The sequence below is a fragment of the Balaenoptera borealis genome, assembly GCF_965194805.1.
Source record: "Balaenoptera borealis genome assembly, chromosome: 6".
Classification (NCBI taxonomy): Eukaryota; Metazoa; Chordata; class Mammalia; order Artiodactyla; family Balaenopteridae; genus Balaenoptera; species Balaenoptera borealis.
The window spans coordinates 87,231,543-87,256,289 of NC_138863.1; the positions used below are offsets into that span (position 1 = coordinate 87,231,543).

Sequence of the window (24,747 nt, forward strand, 5' to 3'; positions counted from 1 at the left end):
CTTCCCAGAAGAAGGTTGTGAATTAAAAAGTCTGTCCCAGACCATGTTAGGGACAATTTTCCCTTTATAAATCTTTTAAATTATTAAATTTATTAAATTTTATGGACACACATAAAAAATAAATTTTGTGAGCTGATTCTAGTAGTTACAAAAGAACTGGGTTTTTTTCTTTTCTTTTTTTTTTAAACAAAAGCAACATCAGATTAGACTTTTAGTTACCCCAAAACCACCTTCAAGGATACTCCACACCCCAAAAAACCATACACACTTATCAAGCAAGGTTAGCTGTTTACACAGATTTCTGAATATATGTGTGTTTCCATGTGTGTGTATACCTGTGTATATATATGTATATATATGTATACACTCACACATATGTGTAAATACATATATATGCGTATGTACGCACATAAAAATAATGGTTCATTTATATTTGATAACATTTCTACATTAATAAATGTGAAGTTTTGATGGCTTATCATAAAATACACATATATAAACATGTACCCAGGCTTATTAGTTAAAGATAAAAGATCAGGAGTCATTCAGGGAGAGTGGGGATCAATGTGGCAGGTGGCAGGAATGAGATCATTACCCCTTTTCTTTTCCTGATAGCTGAGCCCCACATCTCCCATACACCTGTGTATACAAGATACAAGAAGTAGAAGTGATTGGTTTAGGAAATACTAGACTATCCCACCTCCATTTGATCCCAAATCTTTGATCTTATTTTCCTGACCCAAGTGTCACCTTTGTTCTCCTACTTCAAGGCCAATTTCTTACTCTTTAGCTGCAAAACACTCATTCCTCAAAACAATTATTACTGAGATTGTTGGGGACAGACCTCTCTCGGTGAATTTTCTGTGCCTAGCCTGAGGTCATGCCTGCCCCTCCTTCACTTCTCCATGCCCTAGTTTCTTGCATCTATGACAAGGATGTTGGCGCCCCATACAAGGGACCTCAATTGGAGGGCAATTCTCAAGGGTCATCTTGGTCCAGACTCCCTGTGGTATTGGTTGAGAACTTTGTTGTAACTGCATTAAAGTTCATTTTCTCCCATCAGCACAGTCCTGCTTCCTTCACTGTCCCCCAACGCCATCCCCACGTACACATGTTCATCCCAAGAGCATTTCCAGTAAAACTCCTGCACATAAATCTCCATCTGAGTTTGCTTCCTGCAACTAACAACTTCAAAGAGAACATAGAGGAATGCTCTAGAAGCCTACCATCCAAGGAAATATCTGCCTTTGGTTACTGAAAGGTTGTAGAAGATGGAGGCAAAGCATTTTAGGGTAAAAAGACTTCAGGGATTCTACATGGGAGCAAAGCAAAAGTGGGAGAGAAAGGGAAATGCTCAGAAACCAATGGTGGTGAGCAATATAATAACCCTTAAAGATGTTCATGCCCTAATCCCCAGGAACTATAAACACAGTGCCTTACATGACAAAGGGACTGTGCAGGATGCAAAATTAATACATAAAAATCTGTTGCTTTTCTACACACTAACTGTCAGAAAGAGAAGCTTAAAAAAAAATCCCATTTGCAATTGCATCAAAACGAATAAAATACCTAGGAATAAATTTAGCCAAGGATGTGAAAGACCTGTATATTGAAAACTACAAAATATAATAAATTTAAGAAAGAAATGAAAGAAATTGAAGAAGACACAAGTAAATGGAAAGATATTTTGTGCTCATATTTGGAAGAACTAATATTGTTCAAATGTCCATACTACTCAAAGCAATATATGGATTCAGTGTAATCCCTATCAAAATTACAATGGCATTTTTCAGAGAAATAGAACAAACAATCCTAAAATTTGTATGGAACCGCAAAAGATCTCAGATAACTAAAGTAATCTTGAGAAAGAAGAACAAAGCTGTGGGCATCATGTGCCCTGATTTTAAACTATATTGCAAAGCTATGGTAATTGGAATGGTATTGGCATAAAAACAGACACATCAATTAGTGGATCAGAATAGAAATCCCAGACATAAACCCATGCATATGTATCAATTAATTTACAACAAAGGGGCCAAGAATATACCATGGAAGAAGGGTCTCTTCAATAAACGGTATTGGGAAAATTGGACAGCCGTATTTGAAAGAATGAAACTGGACCACTATCTTATACCATACAGATGACCCTTTTTAAAAGTTACTTTTAGTTTTGTTAATTATGAAATCTAGAAAGTATGTAGCTATTGAGAAGGAAGTACTATTTGGGATAAATTAGACAAGTTACTCCTGTGAGAATGTCAGGTAATGGTTATGGGAGAAGGCATTGTTTTTTGAACATCTAATATTAATTAGATTAATAATTTATTATAGATTAGATGGAAGTTGGTGGGTAGAGTGTGATTACTCTGTTTCCCCTAACTTCCTGTCTTTACGTTCATTCAGAACTTGGTGGGCTACAAGAAAAAACTGTCCAGTGTATTCCTAAGGGTTGAGGGGTTTTGACCTGGAGAACTAAGGTACAAGGGGGTACTGGTACTCAGAGAATGTCTCCCCTTCTCCATAGGTTTCAGGAGGTGGGGCTAAGTTAGTATCTAGTATTTTGAATGGCAAAATGTTAGAATTATTGTTTACTTCTCCTCCAAGTTAGTGTGAGAGCAGTGGAAACAGGTATGGGAGAGAACAAACAGGTATAGGAGAGAACAAACAAGAACTCCTGCAGGTGGTACACCCCTTCCTGGCTGAGATGGAGGTCCGTGTATGGAAAGGGTTGCTCGTGCACTGTCTACAAATCAATGGATAGATCTTGCTGTCCATGCTGAATCTCCCATATTTGAAATGTGTGTAGTAACTGAAGCCAGAGAATCCTCTGAGGTGCTATTCTGTTTTCCAACAGTAGAGAAGCAGGTTTATGGGGACACTTAAGCAGCAAACAGAATCATCAGCAAGCCCCATTTGTTATCCCCACGGAGAGGGTTGTGTAGCAACTGAGAATTGTGGAATCCTCACAGAAATAGTATAGAAAAAGGAGGAAAAAGTAACATGCATAGAGTGAAAACTTCAGGGTTCTAGTGCTTGACTGTGCTGGTCATGAGTTTCTACATCTGTAAGATGTGGGTATGTAGGATGGATGTAAGTGACCCCTAAGCAAACTGCAGATCTTCAAAGAAGGCAACATCTTGGAGACCAGTATTCTTTAATTAAGTCCAGTGTGAATAGTTTTTCCTCCATTATTGGAAAATGAGATGCTTTGGTTGATTTCTAGATAAAGTTTATGGCTTATGTTTTGGAAAAATAAATACTTGGAAATATTTATTAAAAATAGACTTCATCTAGTCTTCAACACTAGAATCACATCTGGTGTGGGTCATGCTTATGTCCTGAGAGGCATCTAGAAAGTGAGGAGGAATTGCTGTCAACCTTGTCACATTCTATCTGGGTCCTCACCTCATTCTGTAGTGCTGCATCAGTCACCCAAACAATTTAGACTGTTTTTTATGTTTAATCTTTTTTGATTGAGCATAATTTAGTTGAGTTTTTGACAGTGAGCCCTAGTATATGCAGCACCACTGTACTTACATGACACTGTTTCCTCCCTGACTTACTTGCTCCTTGCATTAATGATAACCCATGACGTTGGGACTTTTGGAGAATTTCAAGCTACTATAAAAGAGAGGAAGTCTTCATTTATTCCCCTTAGGTGGGATTAAAACTCTCCTTCCTCTTCACAGTCATAAAACTTGGTACAGTAAATGCACTTCTGTTTAGCTCTTTCTGTCTTAGATTTAATCATATTAATGTCTATTTCTGCTTTTTACTTTTGTGGAATAACAATAATGTTTTCACTATTCCAATATCTATTTACAGTGTTGAATGTACTGCATTTTAAAATATTTAAAAATTCTAAAACAGAATTTTTAACGATGGCATAATTAAATTAGTCCCTTATAGTTCTTCATTTAAGTTGAGTCTATTTTTCTATATTTATAAATAATATTTGGATAAGCTTTCCTGAAGATATGTTTTGTGAACACATCTGCATTTGATTGTGGGGAAATTAAGGTGCAGAGAGACCAAGTAACATTCCCATGATTGCGTACAGACTTGAAAATTGAACCCAATACTATGACTCCTAAAAATGACATGTTCAACTGCCACATAATACAGGCTCTCTAAACTTTATTTGAAACTTTTAGGTCCACTTATGATTTAGAATTTAGAATTTTTCTGAGTTTATAAAGTAATATAATATATACATCATATAATACATAATACTTCCAGTGGGGTCTAGGACAGTATCACTTAAGTGCATTAATATAACTGTAACCAAATATATGAATATTCACACTAAGTGTAATAAATAAAAGCAGTATATAGCCTTATGGAAATGCTGATCAAATGAGTTGGGACCAGATCAGGTTTTGCCGTCAAATAAGTTAACACCCTTAATTAGCAGGCTTGAGTCCCCTCCCAAACCTACTCCCAGTTGCTTCATAGGGCTTTCGAGCAATAGACTTTTTGGGAGTGGGGGCTAAGAGTGTTATATTTTTTTTGCTCGATTGAGTAATAATGTTTAAATTCTTACTCTTTCACTCTACCGCATCTGTTGTCTACAACATTGAGGATTGTCCCAATTGTTCTAATTATCTCTTGGTGTTTAACAAATCACCTCAAAATTTAGAGGCTAAAATTAATACACCTCATGAATGTTTTGGTCCAGAATTTGGTAGAGCTTCTATTCTTTGTGGCTTCAATTGAGGATACAGTTATATTCAGCTGGCAAATGGACTGGTGTAGATGGGCCACATTTTAAAGAGATTTCTTAGTAGATATCATAAAGAATATTTCCATAATACAGAAACCAAAAAAACAAAAACAATAGAGCAAGCATTATAACAAAGTTGAAATTTTCCAGTGAAAATGCTGTCTGTAATAATCCAATGCTTTTTCATATACACACACTTACTAAATAATATGTAAAATACTGACACCTAATGTTAACTTTATGTATTATAATGTCAGAAAAAATTTCAATATCCTAAAATAGAATTTAGAAAGCTACCAAAAATTAAGATTAAACAAAAAATCATATAGTTTTTCAAAATAAAATCATTTGATTGTCTAGTGTGCTAATGAGATACCGTTCAGAAAATTAAAGGTAGAAAAAGCAGCTCATATACATTTAAAGCTATGATAAAGCCATGGGCACACAACTGAACTGAAGATTAGTGGCATGAATGTGTTACCAATAACACCTCAACAAACTAATGTTTTAATGCAGAGGTCAGTAAACTTTTTCTGTAAAGGACCAGAGAGTAAATATTTGTGGAGGATGGTCTAAATGGTTTTGTGGATGATAAGGTCTCTGTCCCAACTACACAACTCTGACCTTAGAGAGTAGAAGAAGCCATAGATAATACATGAACAAATGTGCATGACTGAGTTATCCCCCCCTCAAAAAAAAATAGTTGGCAATGAAATTTGAATTTTATGTAATTATCATATGTTTTGAAATATTATTCTTTAAAATTTTTTTAGCCATTTGGAAATATAAAAACCATTCTTAGCTCACACACTGAACAAAAAGAGATGTTGGATGGGATTTGGACCATGGACCATAGTTTGCTGACCCGATATATGACTTGTAGTTGAATTGTCAGTGTAGGACAAAATAGAGAAACACTTCTCTCCCTTTAGGGTGAGAACTGATTAAATAAAAGGAACATTCAAAGATCCAATAGATGTTTTGGTTCAAAATAATTGCTACTCACCTCAGATTGATGTTGCCCTGTAGGCTATTTTATAGTCACTGGGTTAGCCACAGGAACACTCAAACTCATTTTTAAAACTACATTCACAAATTAATGTGTTTTTTCATTTTTGTTTCATCAAACTATATAATAAGAAAACTGGAAAAAATCTTTTAAAACTTAGAAAAAGTTTTTGAACTTTTAAATAGGAAATCTTGCCTATTAAATATGTTTCTCAAAAGACTGAAGCTCGTTTCTACATGAAGCCCTTTCTAACCTCATGGACTTTGTTTAGAATACTCTTTCTCCGCCCTGCATTCCTGTTTCTCATCCTCCAGGTCTCATTTAATCACTTCCTCAATGGAAGCCTTCCCTGACCAACCTATAGGTGAAAATTTTCCCTTGGTCAGTCTTCCATTGCACACTCTGTCCTTTTTCTTTACAACCCTTACCAGAACTCTACTCCTTTACTATCTGGAGTGTGTCTACATTATGGTGGCTATCTCCCCAGACTCTGAGCTCCCTTGGCTGGGATGACTGCCCTTTTTCTAATCTCTGAGCCTAGCATGAGGAAATGTCTGTAGTCAGGGCTCAGTTAACAGAGGCGTACCTTGGAGATATTGTAGGTTCAGTTCCAGACCAGTGCAATAAAGTAAATATTGCAATAAAGTGAGTCACATGAATTTTTTGGTTTCCCAGTGCATATAAAAGTTACGTTTACACTATAGTGTAGCCTATTCAGTGTGCAATAGCATTATGTCTTTTAAAAAGTACATATTTTAATTTTAAAGTATTTTATTGCTAAAGAAATGCTAACCATCATCTGAACCTTCAGTGAATCATAGTAGTAACATCGAGGATCACTGATCACAGATCACCATAATAAATACGATAACAATGAAAAGGTTCGAAAGACTGTGAAGATTAACAACATGTAATCAGACACAAAGTGAGCAAAAACTGTTGGAAAAATGGCATTGATAGACTTGCTCGATGCAGGGTTGCCGCAAAACTTCAATTTGTAAAAAATTGCAATATTTGCAAAGCACAATAAAGCAAAGCACAATAGAACAAGGTATGCCTGTACTTCTGAAGGATGAGTATGTGAATCAGACCAAATCATATTGTCTTTGATTGAAGTGTACCTTTTTAGGGAGGTGATGTCTGGAAACTTAATATAATTAGGACTACATTAAGAAATAAAAAGATGACAGTTGAAAAGGTATAAGGCAGGGACATGACAAGATGACTTTAATACAGAAAAGAAACCAGTGGATATCACTGCCTGTGACAAAAGCCTTATGATAGAACTTCAGAGTTTACAAAATGCTTCCTTGTTTATTTTTTTGAGAAGTGAATGGAGTTAAGTAGTTATTTTATCTTGGTTTACATCTAAGGAAATGGACTTACAAAGTTAGTATTTTATGAGTTTACCGTGCATATTATGAAAGGTGAGAAAGCTGTGAGCAATTAAAATAAACCAAATTATCAGTGTGCTTCAAGAGAGGAAATCTTGCATGTTGGTTAAGAACGTGAGCCCTAGATACAGACTGCCAGGTTTGGGTCCCAACTCTACCACTTTCTAGTTGTTTGATCTTAACACAATACTTATCCTTTCCTGCTTTATCTAGAATATGAACAAAATAATAGTATTTATCTCATAGGGTTGGAATAGGGATTAAATATAAAGTGTTAAGACAAAAGTCTGGCATACGTTAAGAGAACAATTAACTCTAGCCTTTATTGAACTATTATTTATCATGATATCCATTAGATACCTATTAGACTAAATAATGAAACCTATTATAAAAAAAACTGGAAGTTTTTAACTTCTAAGACCTCAACCAAAATAAATAAGAAAGAAACAAAAGTAATTCTTGGTTGGACAAGAGTTTATTTTCACTAATGGAATTCTCATTTTTTCAGATAGTCTCCATATCTCAGAGATTGATCATTTGTCCTACTGTGATCCACTCATTCATTCATTCAGTATTTAAGCTCTGTGTTAAGTCATTCCCAAGTGAATGACTATATTGTGGAAGATACTCAGCTTGGCCTAGAAGGAGAATCTTCCAGGCAAAATAAAGTCTCTATTGATTGGTGAAAGTGAATTGAAATTAACTAAAGAGATAAAGGTAAAAGAGCAGTATTCCAAGGTATGGATATACCACAGTTTGTTTAACCATTCATCCATTGAAAGACATTTGAGTTGTTTTCAGTTTTTCTCTACTATAAATAAAGTTGTTATAAATATTTTTGTCCATGTCTTTGCAGTAACATAGGTTTTAATTTCTCTGGTATAAATTTCCCAAAGTACCATTCCTGGGTTGTATTGTAAGCACATTTTCAGTTTCAGAAGAAACTGCTAAACTATTTTGCAGAAGTATCATTTTACATCTTAACCAGCAATGTACAGGTGATTAAGTTTCTCTGCAGCCTCACCAGCAGTTGATATTATCTCTATTTTTTAAATTTTAGCCATTTTGTACATATTTTTGTATTAACATAGGTTACACAGCTTAGGTATTCAGTATATAGTGGATATTATAAAAATACCTAAGTATACAGGATTCTATATTAAGAAATGGTTCTCTACTAAATTCCTAAAAATCCTAAGTAAAATGAATTGAACTTTCTTTATGACAAATGTTTCAAAAGAAAAGAAGCAGTTTACTTTCTCAGTCCTTTTAATCCATCTTCCTTTCTTTTTTCCTATATTATTCTTTTCTTTCTTCACTTTCTCTATGTAATAAAACTATGAATATGATTTTAAAATATTCCCTAAGCTATAAATAACTAAATACACTATGAGTTGAATGAACAGAAGACTATAAAGATTTTTTTTTATCATAACAGTTTTCCTGTACTCAAACTTTCCTTAGTAGAAATGTCATTAAATGTTGTCATATGTTTGATAGCAATGACTGGATTAAGTTTTGTCCTTCAGTCACTTCTCTCTTTCAGTCATCACATACACTTATATATAAACTCACTCAATTTAATCTTTTTCATAAAATGTATATTATTCAAAATTTTCAGAATGTACCTAGATTTGCAGAGATAAATATGTCTCATTGTGATTCTTCCTTGAGTTTCTGATATTCAGAATAAAAACATTTCTATTCCTGTGCTAGATGTATGATATTGTACATTATCATTCCATATCTCTCCTCTTTTTCAGATTATGTATGTTAAACACATAAAGGGAAGAGTAGGTTTCTATTTATACGACACCATACCTCCTCAACTTGCTCAAGCCTGGATTACAGTATGTTGTCTAGCTTCTCCAGAAACCTTCCTTTTTCGTTTACAATAATAAAAATTCAATTTTTTGTCCACATGTTTAAAATGTTTTAAAGCTGCCATTCACTGACAGCCTTCGTTTAGTTACACACAAACTGTTTGAATGTCATCAGAACTTCTTAAGTTACAGCTTTCTTCCAAATTATGAGCCATACATTATTGTCTATATCATCTATGGGATAAACAGCTTTTGTGCTTGCCAAAAGAATATCTGGAGGTATTCTCATTTACATCGCATGTTGAAAATATAAATAAAAACAAAAACATGGTTTACTATATGTTACAATTAATAAAACCACCTCAGTCAACACATTACGTGTTGTTTCCCCACTTAATAGCATCTCTTTAAACACATTTGGTTTTTGAAAAAAAAAAAATGTGTCCTTAATCTCTACTGAGGAGAAAAAAAAAATCAGTATCAGTTTTGTTGAAATTTTGGACTCACTAAGTGTATATGAAAGAGTAGCAACATATCTTAAAATATATTGAGAATTTAGGATTTTCTGAATATTAAGTTGAAGCATAGAGGGCATACCTGATATTATGTGAAAATATCAAAGCAGATATAGGACCAGTGTTCAGTCAAAAAGAAGAAATATTCGTATAAGTATTAATTAGCCTTCTGACAAGTTTTTATTTTATTTTATTTATTTTATTTTCTTTTTTGGCTGCATTGGGTCTTCGTTGCTACTCACGGGCTTTCTCTAGTTGCAGCGAGTGGGGGCTTCCCTTGTTGTGGAGCACAGGCTCTAGGTGCACGGGCTTCAGTAGTTGCGCCACATGGGCCCTAGAATGCACAGGCTTCAGTAGTTGTGGCACATGGGCTCAGTAGTTGTGGTGCGTGGGCTCAGTAGTTGTGGCTTGTGGGCTTAGTTGCTCCGTGACATGTGGGATCTTCCCTGACCAGGGATCAAACCCATGCCCCCTGCATTGGCAGGCAGATTCTTAACCACTGCATCACCAGGGAAGTCCAATGAATATTATTATCAATTTTACTATCTTCATTTCTTTCAGTGAATGAGCTTCTGATTTTTAGAAGCCAATTTCAATTCATATCTTATGCAATATATTCATATACTGATAGTTACAATAGACACAAATTAATCTTTCATATGAAGCATAATTAATGAAATGCTCTTGTTTAGATATTAAACAGTAAGAAACATACTTTAGTACTTTAAGATAGCTTTATTCCATTGATGGCAATTCATCAGTTTTTAGTTTTTAAATATAATGATTCTTATTTCTTGACTAATTTCTATGTATTGCACAATGTGTTGTGTTTTCTTTTTAATTTTTTTTTTTTTACCAAAGTAACTCATGTAAATACTTAACAGTTACCTAGAACTGCCAGCACTAGTAATGTGTGCCACATACTATTTAAATGATTTTGTGTATTAAACTACTTAATCTGTAAGACAACCCTGTGAGGTAACACCATTATTATCTAATTTTACAAAAGGGAAATGGAGACACTGAGCATCTATGTCACAAGATCATATAACTAGTAGGTGGTAGACCCAATATTTGAGCCCTGTATCTTGGTTTCAGAGTCTGTGAACGTAACTCTTACAGCATACTTCTCTGCATGTTTCAACTTTTATGCCCAAAACAGTAGTCCTCTGACCCACCCACACCTACCTTTAATTCCTGCTAACCAAAAGGTGACAGCTCTCAACTTTTTTAGCTATTTCTATCTATATTTAGTTCCATATTTTTAAATAATATGAGTTTATAGCTATTTCTTCATCTTCAAATTTGCAACATTATTTTTTCCTACTGTGAAAATTGAGGATTTAGTTACCATAGATCTCCCTCTCCCCCATGGCCCACAGACACATACATACAAACAAATACATATTCTCTTCCCCTATCCTCCACATATAGTGAAATCATTATTTAGATTGCCTCAGTATTCATTGTTTGCATGTTTATAACCACATAAGTATTATTTACAGCTGGTGTTGTGTGCATATGAAAGAATCAGGACATATGTTAAAATATATTGAGAACATAGCATTTTTGTAATATTAAACTGAGAAATAGAGGGTATGTCTTCTACACCGCATGTTTTACTCTAATAATGTTTCTTTTATTGTACAATCTTATGTTTTAGAGTTAATAATTGCCTTCTTTTTTTTTTTTTAAAGGAATTCCTTTATTTTAATTTTTTATTTATTTATTTACTTTTGTCTGTGTTGGGTCTTCGTTTCTGTGCGAGGGCTTTCTCCAGTTGCGGCAAGTGGGGACCGCTCTTCATCGCCATGCGCGGGCCTCTCACTATCGCAGCATCTCTTGTTGCGGAGCACAGGCTCCAGACGCGCAGGCTCAGCAACTGTGGCTCACGGGCCCAGTTGCTCCGCGGCATGTGGGATCCTCCCAGACCAGGGCTCGAACCCGCGTCCCCTGCATTGGCAGGCAGACTCTCAACCACTGCGCCACCAGGGAAGCCCCAATAATTGCCTTCTTTTACATTTGCTCAATATTGTTGTCTGTTTACTAATATGAATTCTCAAATTAGCTCTGACAGAATTTAAAACTCTTATCAGAATAATGAAAAATATGAGGCATTAGGTATTCCATCAGTTTGTGTGTGTGGTGGAGGGACAGAGAGAGGAAGTAAATATCCACCTCCTGGAGCCCTCTGAGGATTTATTCCAGTCTGGAGTGGTTCTGCTCTAGGGCTGTTGGCATGAGACCTCTCTTCATGCTCTCTTTGGGAATCCTATTGCCTCAGTCTTTTCCAGCAGCTTCTGAGAAGTAGTACATGGAAAGTAAACATTCTAAAACCTTGCTCACCTGAAAACATCTTTATCTTCACATTTAATTGATAGTTTGACTTGCAGTCAAAGTCTTAAATGGAGATAATTTCCCATCTGAATAACAAAAGTATCCTCCATTGTTCTCTGTCTTTCAGATTTTGTAGTAAGAATTTCTGCATCATTATGGTTGCTGATTTTAATGTAACAATTTTTTCTATAAAAAGTTTTTAGAATCTTCTTTATATCCCCAGTGTCTTACATTTTTTTCCCATAATGTGATTTATATTTTAAAAAACAAAACAAGTCGATTATGTTTAGTACTTACTAAGCCTCTTTCTTCTGAAAGCACATCTTTGTTTTGGGAAAAGTTCTTGGGAGGAGTTTTCTTTTTTGATAATTTTTCTATTGGGTTGGCCAAAATGTAACATGGAAAAACCCGAACGAACTCTTTGGCCAACCGAATATTTTCTCTGCTCTTTTATTTTGTAGCCCCTGTTAGATGGGTGTTGACCTCTAGTATTAACCTTCTAATTATCTAATCTATTTGTTCTCCTTTTGAGACAGTTCTTCAATTTTATATTCCAAATTTTCCTTTGAATTATTTCTGATATCATACTTGTTTTCATTTTCAAGAGCTTTTTCTTGTTCTCTGAACCCTGTTTAATTGTATAGTATTCTTGTTCCAAGATTTTTCTTTTCTCTTGGAAGATTTTTAGCTGTAGCTTCTTTTTCCTTTTTCTCCTCTTTTTCTTCCTTTTTCATTGTATTACTTGTTTCCTGTTTGTTCTTTTGGATTATATCCTGCATTTTAAATGATATTGTTCAACGTATGGTGATACTCCATGTCTATTCATTTTAAACTTGGAACTCTAAAAATCAAGTGTGAGTATTTTGTGCAGGGGTGGAACTTTTTGATTGGTGGGTGGCACTATACCACAATGAGACCCATGTAAAGATTTGTAGTTCGTATCAATTGGACTAGACAGTTTTCCCAGAGAGAACTCTATAATCATATTCCTGGGGTGGTCTGGAGGGGAGGTGGACATGGCCCTAGGCACATGCATAATTTCTTGGGAGACAAGTAGGGGAAAGGAATAAGGGCTTTCACCACTTATAATGCAAAATTTTGCTAAATCACTCATCATTTAGTCAAATGGCTCATCCATCTCCTCAGCTGTCCTCATGGCTCTACGCCTAGAACTACACAAGTTCATCCTTTCTAGAAAGTGAACTCTTGTCTTTGTGGGTGTGGGGAAGGTGTAACATTCCAGTTGCACAGGCTGAGGAAAGGATCTGTGGTCCAGCTGCGAATTATATAGACTTTCAACCATTTATTTCCCGTCCCACTGTGCATCCTGATCTTCAGAAATAACAGGTACCTCCAATTCCTAAACATTTCAATGGCTTTGACCTGAATTAGATTAATACTCTTTGATAGCTTCCCCTCTCATGTTGGCAGTTGTATTTAAGTTTTCTTTGTCCTGCTAAGTCAGTTTACTTTCCAGTTTTGAAAGTGTATTGACATCTTCCATGCACTCTTGACTCTTGTCATTTTGGGGGTATTTCTATGTTTATGCCGCATTTATTCATTTACTATCATTTTTTGTGAGATGACTAATATTACTTGGAAATATAGATTAGTATACAGTAAATTTGCTCCCCTTAAATGATTGTAAGTTCCCAACTTTCCCAGAGAAATTAATTTAAAACATTTAGTTTTCTTTTAGTCTTATTTTATTTTTATGTTTCTGACACAAATAGACATTGAAATATTTAAGGAAGATGAAATTTTCTGATGGAGAGGTAATCACACAGGTACTGGATATTGAACTGCACAGAAGTGCATGAGTTGATCACAATAAACGTGCCAGGTTTGGCTGGATTGAAAGTCATTCAAAGGAAGTGTTCTCTAAGCTTTAATATGCTTTTCTTCAATCCTCCTAAGTATTGTTGAGAGAAAGATACAAAAGAAAGAGAAAGATAACAAATATAGTATATAAAAATATATATAACAAGTTTGTAACAAAGTAAGTTAATATGGCCATCAATACAACCAAATAACAGTTATGAAATAGCAATATTACTTAGAATTCAGTGAAAAATGTGACATTTGGAGTCAGTTACCAGTTTCAAACAGTCTGGTTCTGTTGTTGCCACCTAAAAAAAGACTGTCTGTGATTCTCTCTTTCTGTTCTTTTTTTTCCTCTTAATTGCCATTTTTTCCCAGACCAGCTGTAGCGTCTACGTCCTGACTTTGATCCAACTACTTACTTTAACCCATAGAGAAAATGTCTCCCATAGACTCTGCATATATCATTGCAATGTCTCCATTCTTGACAAGCTTGCTGTTTTAGCACAATAGAGTGCAAGGAGAGCTGCATGAAATGAAGCTCCCACATACTGGGAAAGAGTAAATTAAGACCTCTGTTTAGTAAATATTGGCACCCAAATGCAGTTCTTTTCACCTAAAATAATATTATATGTGATTGAAACTGCAACTGAGTCCCAGGAATCCAATGTTAGTTAGTTTCTTTGTTTTTCATGAGAAGTCATGCTTTAAAACACTATTCTCATTTGATTTAGGATATTAAAGTAGGAAGAAAAGACAAATATGCAAATAAGTGTAGGATATAATGTTCCTTTCAAAATCCATCATAAGGAAATTATGGAAATAACTTTTTGACACGTGGAGGCAGAGGGATTGTTTCCATCATAAGAATATGTGGTGGGAAATATTATATACATGATACAATAAGAAACTCTTTATATTTTTTTTGGAGGGGGGGGAGAGGGAAGGGACAAAGGAATTTTAAAGCAAATTCCAGACTTCATCATTTTATTCCTATGTACTTGGTATATATACCTAGATATACTAACATCTTCTTACATCCACAGTAGCTATCACAGCTAACAAATTGAATAAAAATTCTTTTCTCATTCAAATGTCCTCAGTTCTCTCAGCAATTTATTTTTATAGTTGGTCTTTGAATCAAGATCCAAACTAAGTCCACATGTTGCATTTGCTTGCTATCTCTTCAGTCTCATAATCCAGAATAGTTCCTTCTCCCTCACCTCTTCCCTATCTTATTCATGCTATTGACTTGTTGAAGAAACCCAACCAGTTGCCATGTAGAATGGCCCATATTTGCTTCTCTGTGGGGTCTGTGGGGTCATTTAGCTTGTTCTTCCATTCCTCACATTGTTATAAACTGGAAAATAGCCCTAAAGTTTTATTGGATTCAGGTTTACTATATCCTTAGTAAATAGCCTGCATCACAGGCACATAGTTACAAGTTGCTTCATTTTTACTGGTATTAGTGATGATCAGTGAGTTTAGGTGGTAACAATCCAATGCCTCCACTATGTACTTTCTCATCAACTTTTCCTATAATGTTTGATCTTTGCCTGAACCAATTATTCTAATAAGAATTGAAAATGAATTATTTTTTAATTCTATTAGTCCTTAAGTATTAACTATAATTTTCTATAAAGGAATGTTTTTCCAAAGTGGAAGCAAGTATTTGTAACATGCTACTATATTTATTATATATTATATAAGGAAGGAGAGAAGTATACCTATATTTACCTATATTTATATCTATATCTCTCTATCTATATGTAAAGTAAAAGAAGGGATAAACCAAAGCATGAAAAAAAATGTATAAATAGTGGAAGGAAATAGGGTGAAGGGAATAGGGACAGAATCTATAGATTTTTCTGAGTATACCTGGCTTGCAGATTTGAAGTTGAAATTGTCCAAGTATATTACACAATTCTGAAATAATTTTTATATTTAAAAGGAAATTTATAAAGATTGAAAAGATAATTCCAAAGTACTGAACCTAAATATGTATACAATTGGTGATGGAACCATACAGAGAAGAGTGACTACAAGTGCCTTTAAAACACAGTAATCTGACTTACTATTCCTAGTGAGATGTATTCTAAGGACAAAAAGAAGTTTCCAAAAGATCTTAAACTGTTTTCATCATATTGTTTATGATAGCTTTAGTATTACTAATTCTAAAACTATATGTATAATATATATGCATATAGATGATAGCGTATATTATATATGATAAAATTAATATTATTAGAACAAAGATTTTCAGCACAAGAGATAAAAATATAAAATAGATTAAGTTAAATAAAAACTCTGTTATCCTAAATTAAATTGAAAAGATGAATATGAAATAAAGATATAATTTCTCATAAAAATGTATATTTCCTAATGCTTTTACTGAAAATCGTGGAAATAATGATCAACCTAATTATAATGAGCACTCTTACTGTTAAGATTATGGTTTCTAAATGCCACTTTTCTCCAAAAGAAATTGAATATTCTTAAAGAAATGAGTGATGTCAAGTTTGAGGTAGAAAATACACAAAGTAAGCATACATCTTGTCAGACCAAAAGCAATGAAGCTATCAAAAAATAGCTGAGGTGATGTCAAAAGGACTCAGGAGCCACTTTAAAGAGTCAAAAATCGGAATACTAGATCATTAATAAAAAGAATAATTGCAATAAGGCAAAACCACATCAGAAATGTTTAAATCCATTATAATGATCCTCTTTATCATTTTGTTCTTTGAGAATACATCTCGCTGAGATTAAAAATACTACTACTAGAGGGCCGGGTACATATCCTGTACCTTTCTCAAACACATAGTGCAGATGCTAATGGCCCATACAAGCATCAAATCCATCATCTCAGTAATAGGGTGCCCTAATCCAGTGATTACCATGTTGTGCTTTATGGTGCTTTCAGGGTGTTTGCAGGTTTCTTTCTTAAGATTATGCCAAAATCCATTTACTTAAAAATCAATGCTCTAGCAACTTCAATTTGTGAAACAAAGACATAACAAAATTTGAATATAAACCCGTATAGTTTTGAACTCAAGAGTAAATAGAAAGTTATTACGCAGAAAATAGCTGTAGAAAAAGTTTATTTCTTTAATTTGAAAATAAGTTATTGACTTCACATCCAGCCTTTTCTCCAGTAAGTTTTGTTTAATAATTTCATGTTACACAAACAGACCTGTGTATTACAATAGCACCTAAGGGCATCGCTATAAAATAATTGATATTTATATAGATGTGCATGAGATGCACATCTCAATGTGCATTGAGAAAGTGCAATTCATTTTTCACACATTCTACTTAAGAAAACAGTTAGTATTTATATATTTTTTGTTTTCAGTCATAAACCACTTCTTGACAGTTCAGCATGTTGTAGGGGATTAGATACCAGAAAGAAAAAAAAAAAGAACAACAACAACAAAAAAACCTTTTTAAATGAGATGGCACAAAAGTGAGAAATTCTCAGAACACCAAAATGAAATAAAAGCAGGAACCTGGGAAGTAAGCAAAGATCAAAGTAAGCTTAGGATCAAGGCATGGCTTTCATCCTCAGAGTTTCTGCCAAATCCCGGAGTCACTGAGCTTCAGTGTTGATAACTAAACAGGACATGAGACAAGCCTAGGATTGGCCAAGGTAAGTAAATGATAGGAGAGCCTGGCATAATGTTGACAACCAAAGACTATGTAAAGGATCAGCAAGAAAAATTAATAACTTGTGAAGATTTGTCACTATTAATTGGTCCTCACATGGATTAATATATCCAGTTGCATGCTGTTCATGTGATTTGAAAAACCTGAAAACAAGTCAGAAGTGACCCTTGGCAACTGGCAGAAGCAAATGTGAATACCTTTCAAATAACACATTTTAACCAGGTTCTCAAAGAATTCCACAGGGTCAAGATAAACAAGCACTTTAAAGTTAAGAATTACAATATAGGGCTTCCCTGCTGGCGCAGTGGTTGAGAATCTGCCTGCCAATGCAGGGGACACGGGTTCGAGCCCTGGTCTGGGAAGATCCCACATGCCGCGGAGCAACTAGGCCCGTGAGCCACAACTACTGAGCCTGCGCAACTGGAGCCTGTGCTCCGCAACAAGAGAGGCCGCGATAGTGAGAGGCCCACGCACCGCGATGAAGAGTGGCCCCCGCTTGCCGCAACTAGAGAAGGCCCTCGCACAGAAACGAAGACCCAACACAGCCAAAAATAAATAAATAAATAAATAAATAATTACAATATATACAAGGAAAGCATGTGAAAAGCAACATTTAAACATTTTTTCTCTGTTATTTTAATAATCACCTTGGCTATTTTTACATGTATACTACTGGCAAGGATAAGGAGCAAGGGAACCCTCATGTCCTACTGGTTTGGCATGGAAACTGGTACAACCACTTTAGAAAAGTTTGACAGTACATAGTGAAGTTGAACATGTGTGTGGCCTATGACCCAGCACTTTCACAATTATATGTCCTGGACAAACTTTTGAACGTGTGCACTAAGAATGTTAATAGCAGCATTGTTGCAATATTACAGATATTTGGAACAACTCACATCTTCATCAGTAGTAGAATGAATTAATAATTCTAATTATCAAATATAATACTGAGCAGCAATGAAAATGAATGGAAAGCTATGGTAACATATAAATGAATCTCAAAAAACAGGATGCTGAGCAAAAGAAGTAGAAGAATATATACAGTATGATTACATTTATATGAAGTTCACACACAGGCAAATTTAGCTAGTATATTTTTATGGGTACATGCATAGTTATAAAATTTTAAAGAAAGTAAGGGAATGATTAACACCAAATTTAGTTCGATGATTATCTCTGGGTTTGGGGAAGGAGAGGGGTGCAAGTGGGAGAAAGCGAGTTTCTTTTTTTTTATTTTTTATTTTTATTTTACTTATTTTTTATACAGCAGATCCTTATTAGTCATCAATTTTATACACATCAGTGTATACATGTCAATGCCAATCGCCCAATTCATCACACCCCCACCCCCACCACCCCCCACCGCTTTCCCGCCTTGGTGTCCATACGTTTGTTCTCTACATCTGTGTCTCAATTTCTGCCCTGCAAACCGGTTCATCAGTACCATTTTTCTAGGTTCCACATATATGTGTTAATATACAATATTTGTTTTTCTCTTTCTGACTTAACTTCACTCTGTATGACAGTCTCTAGATCCATCCACATCTCAACAAATGACCCAGTTTCGTTCCTTTTTATGGCTGAGTAATATTCCATTGTATATATGTACCACATCTTCTTTCTGTGAATCTGCTAGTGTTGGAGGGTCTCGTGCCGAGGCGGGGGGTGGCTGTGGCTCACCATGGGGACAAGGACACTGGCAGCAGAAGTTCTGGGAAGTAGTCCTTGGCATGAGCCCTCCCAGAGTCTGTGAGAAAGTGAGTTTCTAATGCTCTTTCTTCACCTGGGTGATGAGGACAGAGTACTGATTATGCATTGAGTTGTTTATATACATATTTTGATGTAATTTTAGTGTGATTAACATGAAATATTTTAGAACTTTAACTGATAAGCACCTTCATATACCTTCCTTTACTCAACCATCTAGTTAATACCCGTAAGATTTTTCTCTCATAGTATCACTGTTCATGTTTCATAGAAGTTACAGTTTGTAATTATATATTTACTTGGATGTTTATAGGTTTACTATCTGTTTCCCCACTAAGCTACCTGTTCCCTGAGAGCTGAAATTATGTCTTTTTTATTTACCACTGTGAGGTTCAAAAACAGTTTCTTCTAGATGAAGTCATGGATGGTCAGATTTTAAGGTTTTGAGAATTTTTCCATCTATGAAAGATGAGTTTTGCAAAAAGTGGAGGTGGGAAGGTTTTCTAAAGCAATTATGCAACCAGTCAATTAAGTGAGATAACGTGTAAATAGAATAGCACAATACATGGTACATGGGAAGTACTCAATAAATATCAGTAGTTGCTGGTGTTGGTGTCAGATCTCTGCAACTTCTTATTTAACTCTACCACTCAAAGTGGTTGGCTAAGCTAATATCATCATAGTCACTCTTTCTTGCTGCTTATGTATACAAATGTAGAATATTTTGCCAATTCATGAATAGTGGTTATGGCATCAACAGCTGAGAACTAGGGGAATCTTACAGGGCTGAATGTAACTGTAGTGTTTTCGTAGTGATTAACAAAGGTCCATAGATTTGGGATAGAGGTTGAGTGATGAAGCACTTATTTCCTAACTTTAATCCTCAATCACAAGTATCTTAGAGTGATTTATTTCACTATTTTAGAGACATAGTAGCATCTAAAGTCTTTTATCAGGAGAAATTCCCATTAAACAAAACCAAGAGATTATGATAACATTAAATAAAGGGACATCCTTGAAAAATGAATTAGGACCTAAGAGTGAGTAAAGAAATCAATTTAATGAGCTTCAACCAACATTAGTTGTAATGAGATAAAATAATAAATATGAAAGCACAAGCAAATAATTTATGCAACTTTTTTTTTTGCTGTATATACCGTTTTTAAAACCAGATCTAGGATGATATCTACTCACTATGAAAATCATGGTGATGTCAGGGATGGTAACATGAAAGAATGGCCAATGGCAATTGTAAGCTGCTGAATGAAAATTGAAAGACATTTCTTCTTTACCAGATGTTAACATACGATTTAAAAAATTGTGTATTAGAATCAATAAAATAAGGCTTGTACACAAATTAAACTCTGATGTTAAATGTATTCCTTAGTGTGGATTGTGACCAAAATATTTGAAATCCACTGCCCTAGAAAATGCATTTTCTGTTCCTCAGACTGGAGTTAGATGGAACATTGTAAAAAGCATACATACATCAGACTGTTCAACTACAGTGCCTATAAGAAACTCTTTGGTAAATTAAAATTAAAGTAATATTTCTAAAATTGACACAAAAATTTCCACATACATTGTGAAGTTGTCAGTCAAATTATAAATTAAACCAACAAAAAACATTTCATTAACAATGAAATATAACAGCTAATCAAGACTGTGTACATAATACTTGCACCAGTAAAGACTTTGATCCACCAAACACCAAGAAATTGGACAGCCATGCAGATATCTCAAGGCCACAGACCCTTAAAAAAATTGTCTTGTTTTTCTGTAAAGTATACAATTGACTGCCAGTTATGTGTAATCAGTTTTGAAATAATTAAAACTTGAATAATAGTAATAACCACAGGCTTTCCATATTATTTGCTTAAGTTGCTATGGAAAACTCGGCTACTTTTTGTTTCTGCAGAGTCAAGTGCAGAAATGAGCAGATTGATAAATTTATAAACATCATGGAAAGAATTGTAGAGAGGAACTGGAGCCACTCGAATCCCATTTGGATCCCGTTTGTCACACTGTAGGGGAAACAAAAAGTAAAACCACAATAATGTTAGCATCATTCATATAATGGAAATCCACATTCAAGAGAAACTTACATAAAACATTCATACTGATTTCCCTAAAACTTAATATAAGCAATTTTTTTCACTTTAAGTAAAACATAGTGTTTCTATGTTACTTGAAACTCCCCTCTTAATAATAATTAAAATATTAGTGGGTTGGTACATGAATATCCTAAGTACTTTCCTGAAGTCCAGTCAGCAATGATCCTTTTTAAGCAACCAGTGGATCGAGTATACAGTTTATCTGTGGAGAGACCTGGAGAGACTGGAACCCTTGCACACATTTCAATGATTGAGAACCTCACTGAGATCTGGAGAGTTTTAGTTATATTTCCATTAAATTCAGTAATCCCTAATCTCATGAATTGGGCTCAGATAATTCAGCCTAGTCTGAAGATCACTATGACTATCTTTAAGAAACACACCCTATAGGCTAGACAATATAATAAATGGTTTATGTGTGCTGGCATATTTTATTCCATAACAACTTTTGAGGTAAGTATTTTTGCAGAGAAAATACAGATGAAGGATCTGAAGTCAATAGTTGTTTACTAACTTTCCCAGGAGCCCATGGCTTGTAAATGGTAGAGTGTGATTTGGAATGCTGATATTCTGATTTGTGTCTTCAGAATCTGGGGATACCTCTCCTAAAGGTTTGGAAGACTGATTGCAGCAGTTTCTAAATTACATTATCACTGGAAATAGATATGTTATCACCATTTTTCCTGAAATTACTCATTAAATACTTATTAGTTCTTTTCAAGAGACTAAGAGGGCTACTTAGGCCCAACAGTTAAAAAAAAATTCCAGGGCTTCCCTGGTGGCGCAGTGGTTGAGAATCTGCCTGCCAATGCAGGGGACACGGGTTCGAGCCCTGGTCTGGGAAGATCCCACATGCCGCGGAGCAACTAGGCCCGTGAGCCACAGCTACTGAGCCTGCGCATCTGGAGCCTGTGCTCCGCAACAGAGAGGCCGCGATAGTGAGAGGCCCGCGCATCGCGATGAAGAGTGGCCCCCGCTTGCCGCAACTGGAGAAAGCCCTCGCACAGAAACGAAGACCCAACACAGCCAAAAATAAATTAAAAAAAAAAAATTCCATACAACATTAATACTCTTAGATGTGTCTACATATCTTTCTTGACTGAAGTGAAAAAGTTGAAAATAATTTAGTTCAAACAACTAAATAAGACTGATTTCCTTTTTCTCCCTCTACTATATTGTATGTTCTTTAATTCCACTTATTCAATAAATATATAATACATTAGGGTTTTCACTAAATTTTTTTCTGCCCAAACTATAATGAAAATAATGGATAAATTACATAAAACTCTTCCCTGCAACCAAAATTTGTGGTTTCTTCCCTTTTATCAGAAATGACAGATCTCCATGCCCTTCAGTTAGCATAGTGCTGAATACTTAGTTGGCACTTAACTTATCCTCACTGACTGATGTGAAATAACATGGAAAAATGAATAAACCAAAAAATCCAAATTTTATCCTCAACATGTAACCCATAGAGAAAAACCTGGTAGCAAAGCAAGAGATATACTTACAACCACTCCTCTTTTTTCTAGTTCTTGGAAAATATATTTAATTGGAATAGAAAATGTTAGGGTTAGCTGGCAGCCGCGATCCTCTATACGGGATGGAGTAATTATGTTCACAACTGTTTTCTTGGTTTCTGCTTTATCCTGGCTGAAGTGATGCTTGATCATGTATTCCAGATAACCAGTTAGCAAAACAGATTTTCTCCTCAGTGCTTTCATAGTTGCTTGCCTGAAGATCTGCAGAATGAGAAACAATCAGGTTCACAGTTTCTTGTTGATTTATAAAGAAGCAAAATTTAACTGTAAATCAGGCATAAAAGGAAATGCCTACTTTTGACCTTTCCAGTAAAACATCCTGTTTTAATCTTTTTGTGAAAACATGTCCTCTTGTAAGTGCTTTGCCATTAAAAATTAAACACAAAGTGTCCATGACAGAAAAGCTGTACAAATGTCATTTAAACAATACTTGCAAAAGCAGAAAAAAGCGAACATAATGTTCCTTCAGAGTTATTTTAAATTAGCTTCATGTAATTAGTATAAGTAAAACATACCTTAATAAATGCATTTAACTGTTATAAATGTCAAAAAATTTCCTCCAAACATTTTATACAATCATAATCAAGATTTTTTTCTATTTCCATATAAAGTTTGTTTAATCCACAAAAAAGTGCAGTAAGAGCTAAACGCTTATGTGGAAGGCAATGTTACCAATATTATTTATAATCGTTTTACCAATTCCTAAATCTCCTTCAGTTTAACAGTAAGAAAACAAGTAGTTAAATAGTGATGCTAAGTTTTGTCAGAAAAGCAAATAATGTTAGATAATGCATGTATTATTACTGAAGCATTTGGTCTTTCTCTTTTTCTTCTTTCATCATTTTCTCCCCTGCTAAACTCTAACACTGGTGTGAAAATACTGCCAGTTGCCGCCTGAGGTGTCTTATATTAAGATGAGTGACAAAAGGGCACAAAATAACTGGTATTGGAACATTAGGGGTCAGAACAGACATGCTTTTCTAGCTTATCTCTTAAGGTCAAGTAGAGTTTAAAAATATATTCTACATATAAGAACTGAAATAACTGCAAACAGAGAATGATGCACTCCAAGCCACTTAATGTCCCTTTTCTGTATCATGTTATGCCACTGAACAAACATAGGGTCATTTGGTGATATCTATACTTTATGAAGTCTATGAAAATAGTTTTTTCTGTATATACACATGGCATGTGTGGGCAGGCATTCTACTAGAACTCAGCCATTCAGGCATAGATTTTCTTGACCTGTTGCGTGGAGGCTGTGGATGTGGCTGAAGGAGAGGATGGGAGTTGTATGTAAGGTAATGTATTGAAGGAAGAGAGGAAAATCAGAGGATAGAAAGCTATCTGCCTCTCTTCCCAACCAGACCTCATGGACTGTGTCTGCAGCCTGGGAAGAGTTCAGCTGCAAATAGAAGCTGAGGTCTTTGAGGTCCATGTCACAAGGCATCTGACATATTCAGTGCAAAAAAATGCTGCTTTAGGGCTTAGGTGACCCCAGTTACATGGAGTTTGGTAAGAGGCATCTCTTCATTTCCTTTGTAAAACAAAATGTCCATAGATTTGGCACAATGAAGACTCAAGGGAACACCTCCAAGTTTTGGATCAAGAGAGCCTGATCCAAGAATCAGCATTCTTACAGAGGGCAGGAGCAGGGACAGGTAAGGTGTAGCCCACCAGTGGTTTGGCTGTCAGGTTTGGAATTTTTTTAAAAATGTGACAGGAATCTTTACAAGTTTCTCTTTGGAGATTAATAATAATTTTGAGGACATTTTAATTATTTAAATAATTCTAGTACGCTTTCTGGATCTGCTTTGGGCCCCGTAAGATGCAGATGGGGACAATGTGTAAAGTAGTACTTTTAATGGTATTTCATTTGTATTCATAGGTTAGTAAGACTTTGGGGAATATTAAGTTTATAGGGGGGGTTTTTTAATGAAGTTTTTTGCTCTTGCAGATTTGATAACAAGGAACCAATTTTTTTTCATGACAAATATCTCAATTTTAACATATCATGACTCTTTGTTAATAATAAAATAACTTTTAAATGTAAAACTAGTTTCCACATTACAACCACAACAAGAGAAGCTGCATTCT

At 34.9% G+C, this 24,747-nt stretch overlaps 1 protein-coding gene and 1 long non-coding RNA gene across 2 annotated transcripts in view; both read right to left on the reverse strand.

Annotated features, from left to right (window-relative positions):
• Window positions 1-4,691: 4,691 nt before the first annotated feature.
• LOC309630513 lies at window positions 4,692-12,481 on the reverse strand. Its single transcript, XR_014245726.1, has 2 exons — window positions 11,475-12,481; window positions 4,692-11,140 (listed from the first exon to the last, which is right to left on the reverse strand). It is a non-coding gene; the product is annotated as an uncharacterized lncRNA (long non-coding RNA).
• A 7,408-nt stretch (window positions 12,482-19,889) lies between these two features.
• Window positions 19,890-24,747, reverse strand: part of KYNU (kynureninase) — a 109,739-nt gene continuing 104,881 nt past the window's right edge. Inside the window, 3 exon segments of the mRNA XM_082395823.1 lie at window positions 19,890-20,901; window positions 20,903-21,019; window positions 22,621-22,851. Of these exon segments, the coding sequence (XP_082251949.1) occupies window positions 20,872-20,901; window positions 20,903-21,019; window positions 22,621-22,851 (378 nt within the window). The 3' untranslated portion in view covers window positions 19,890-20,871.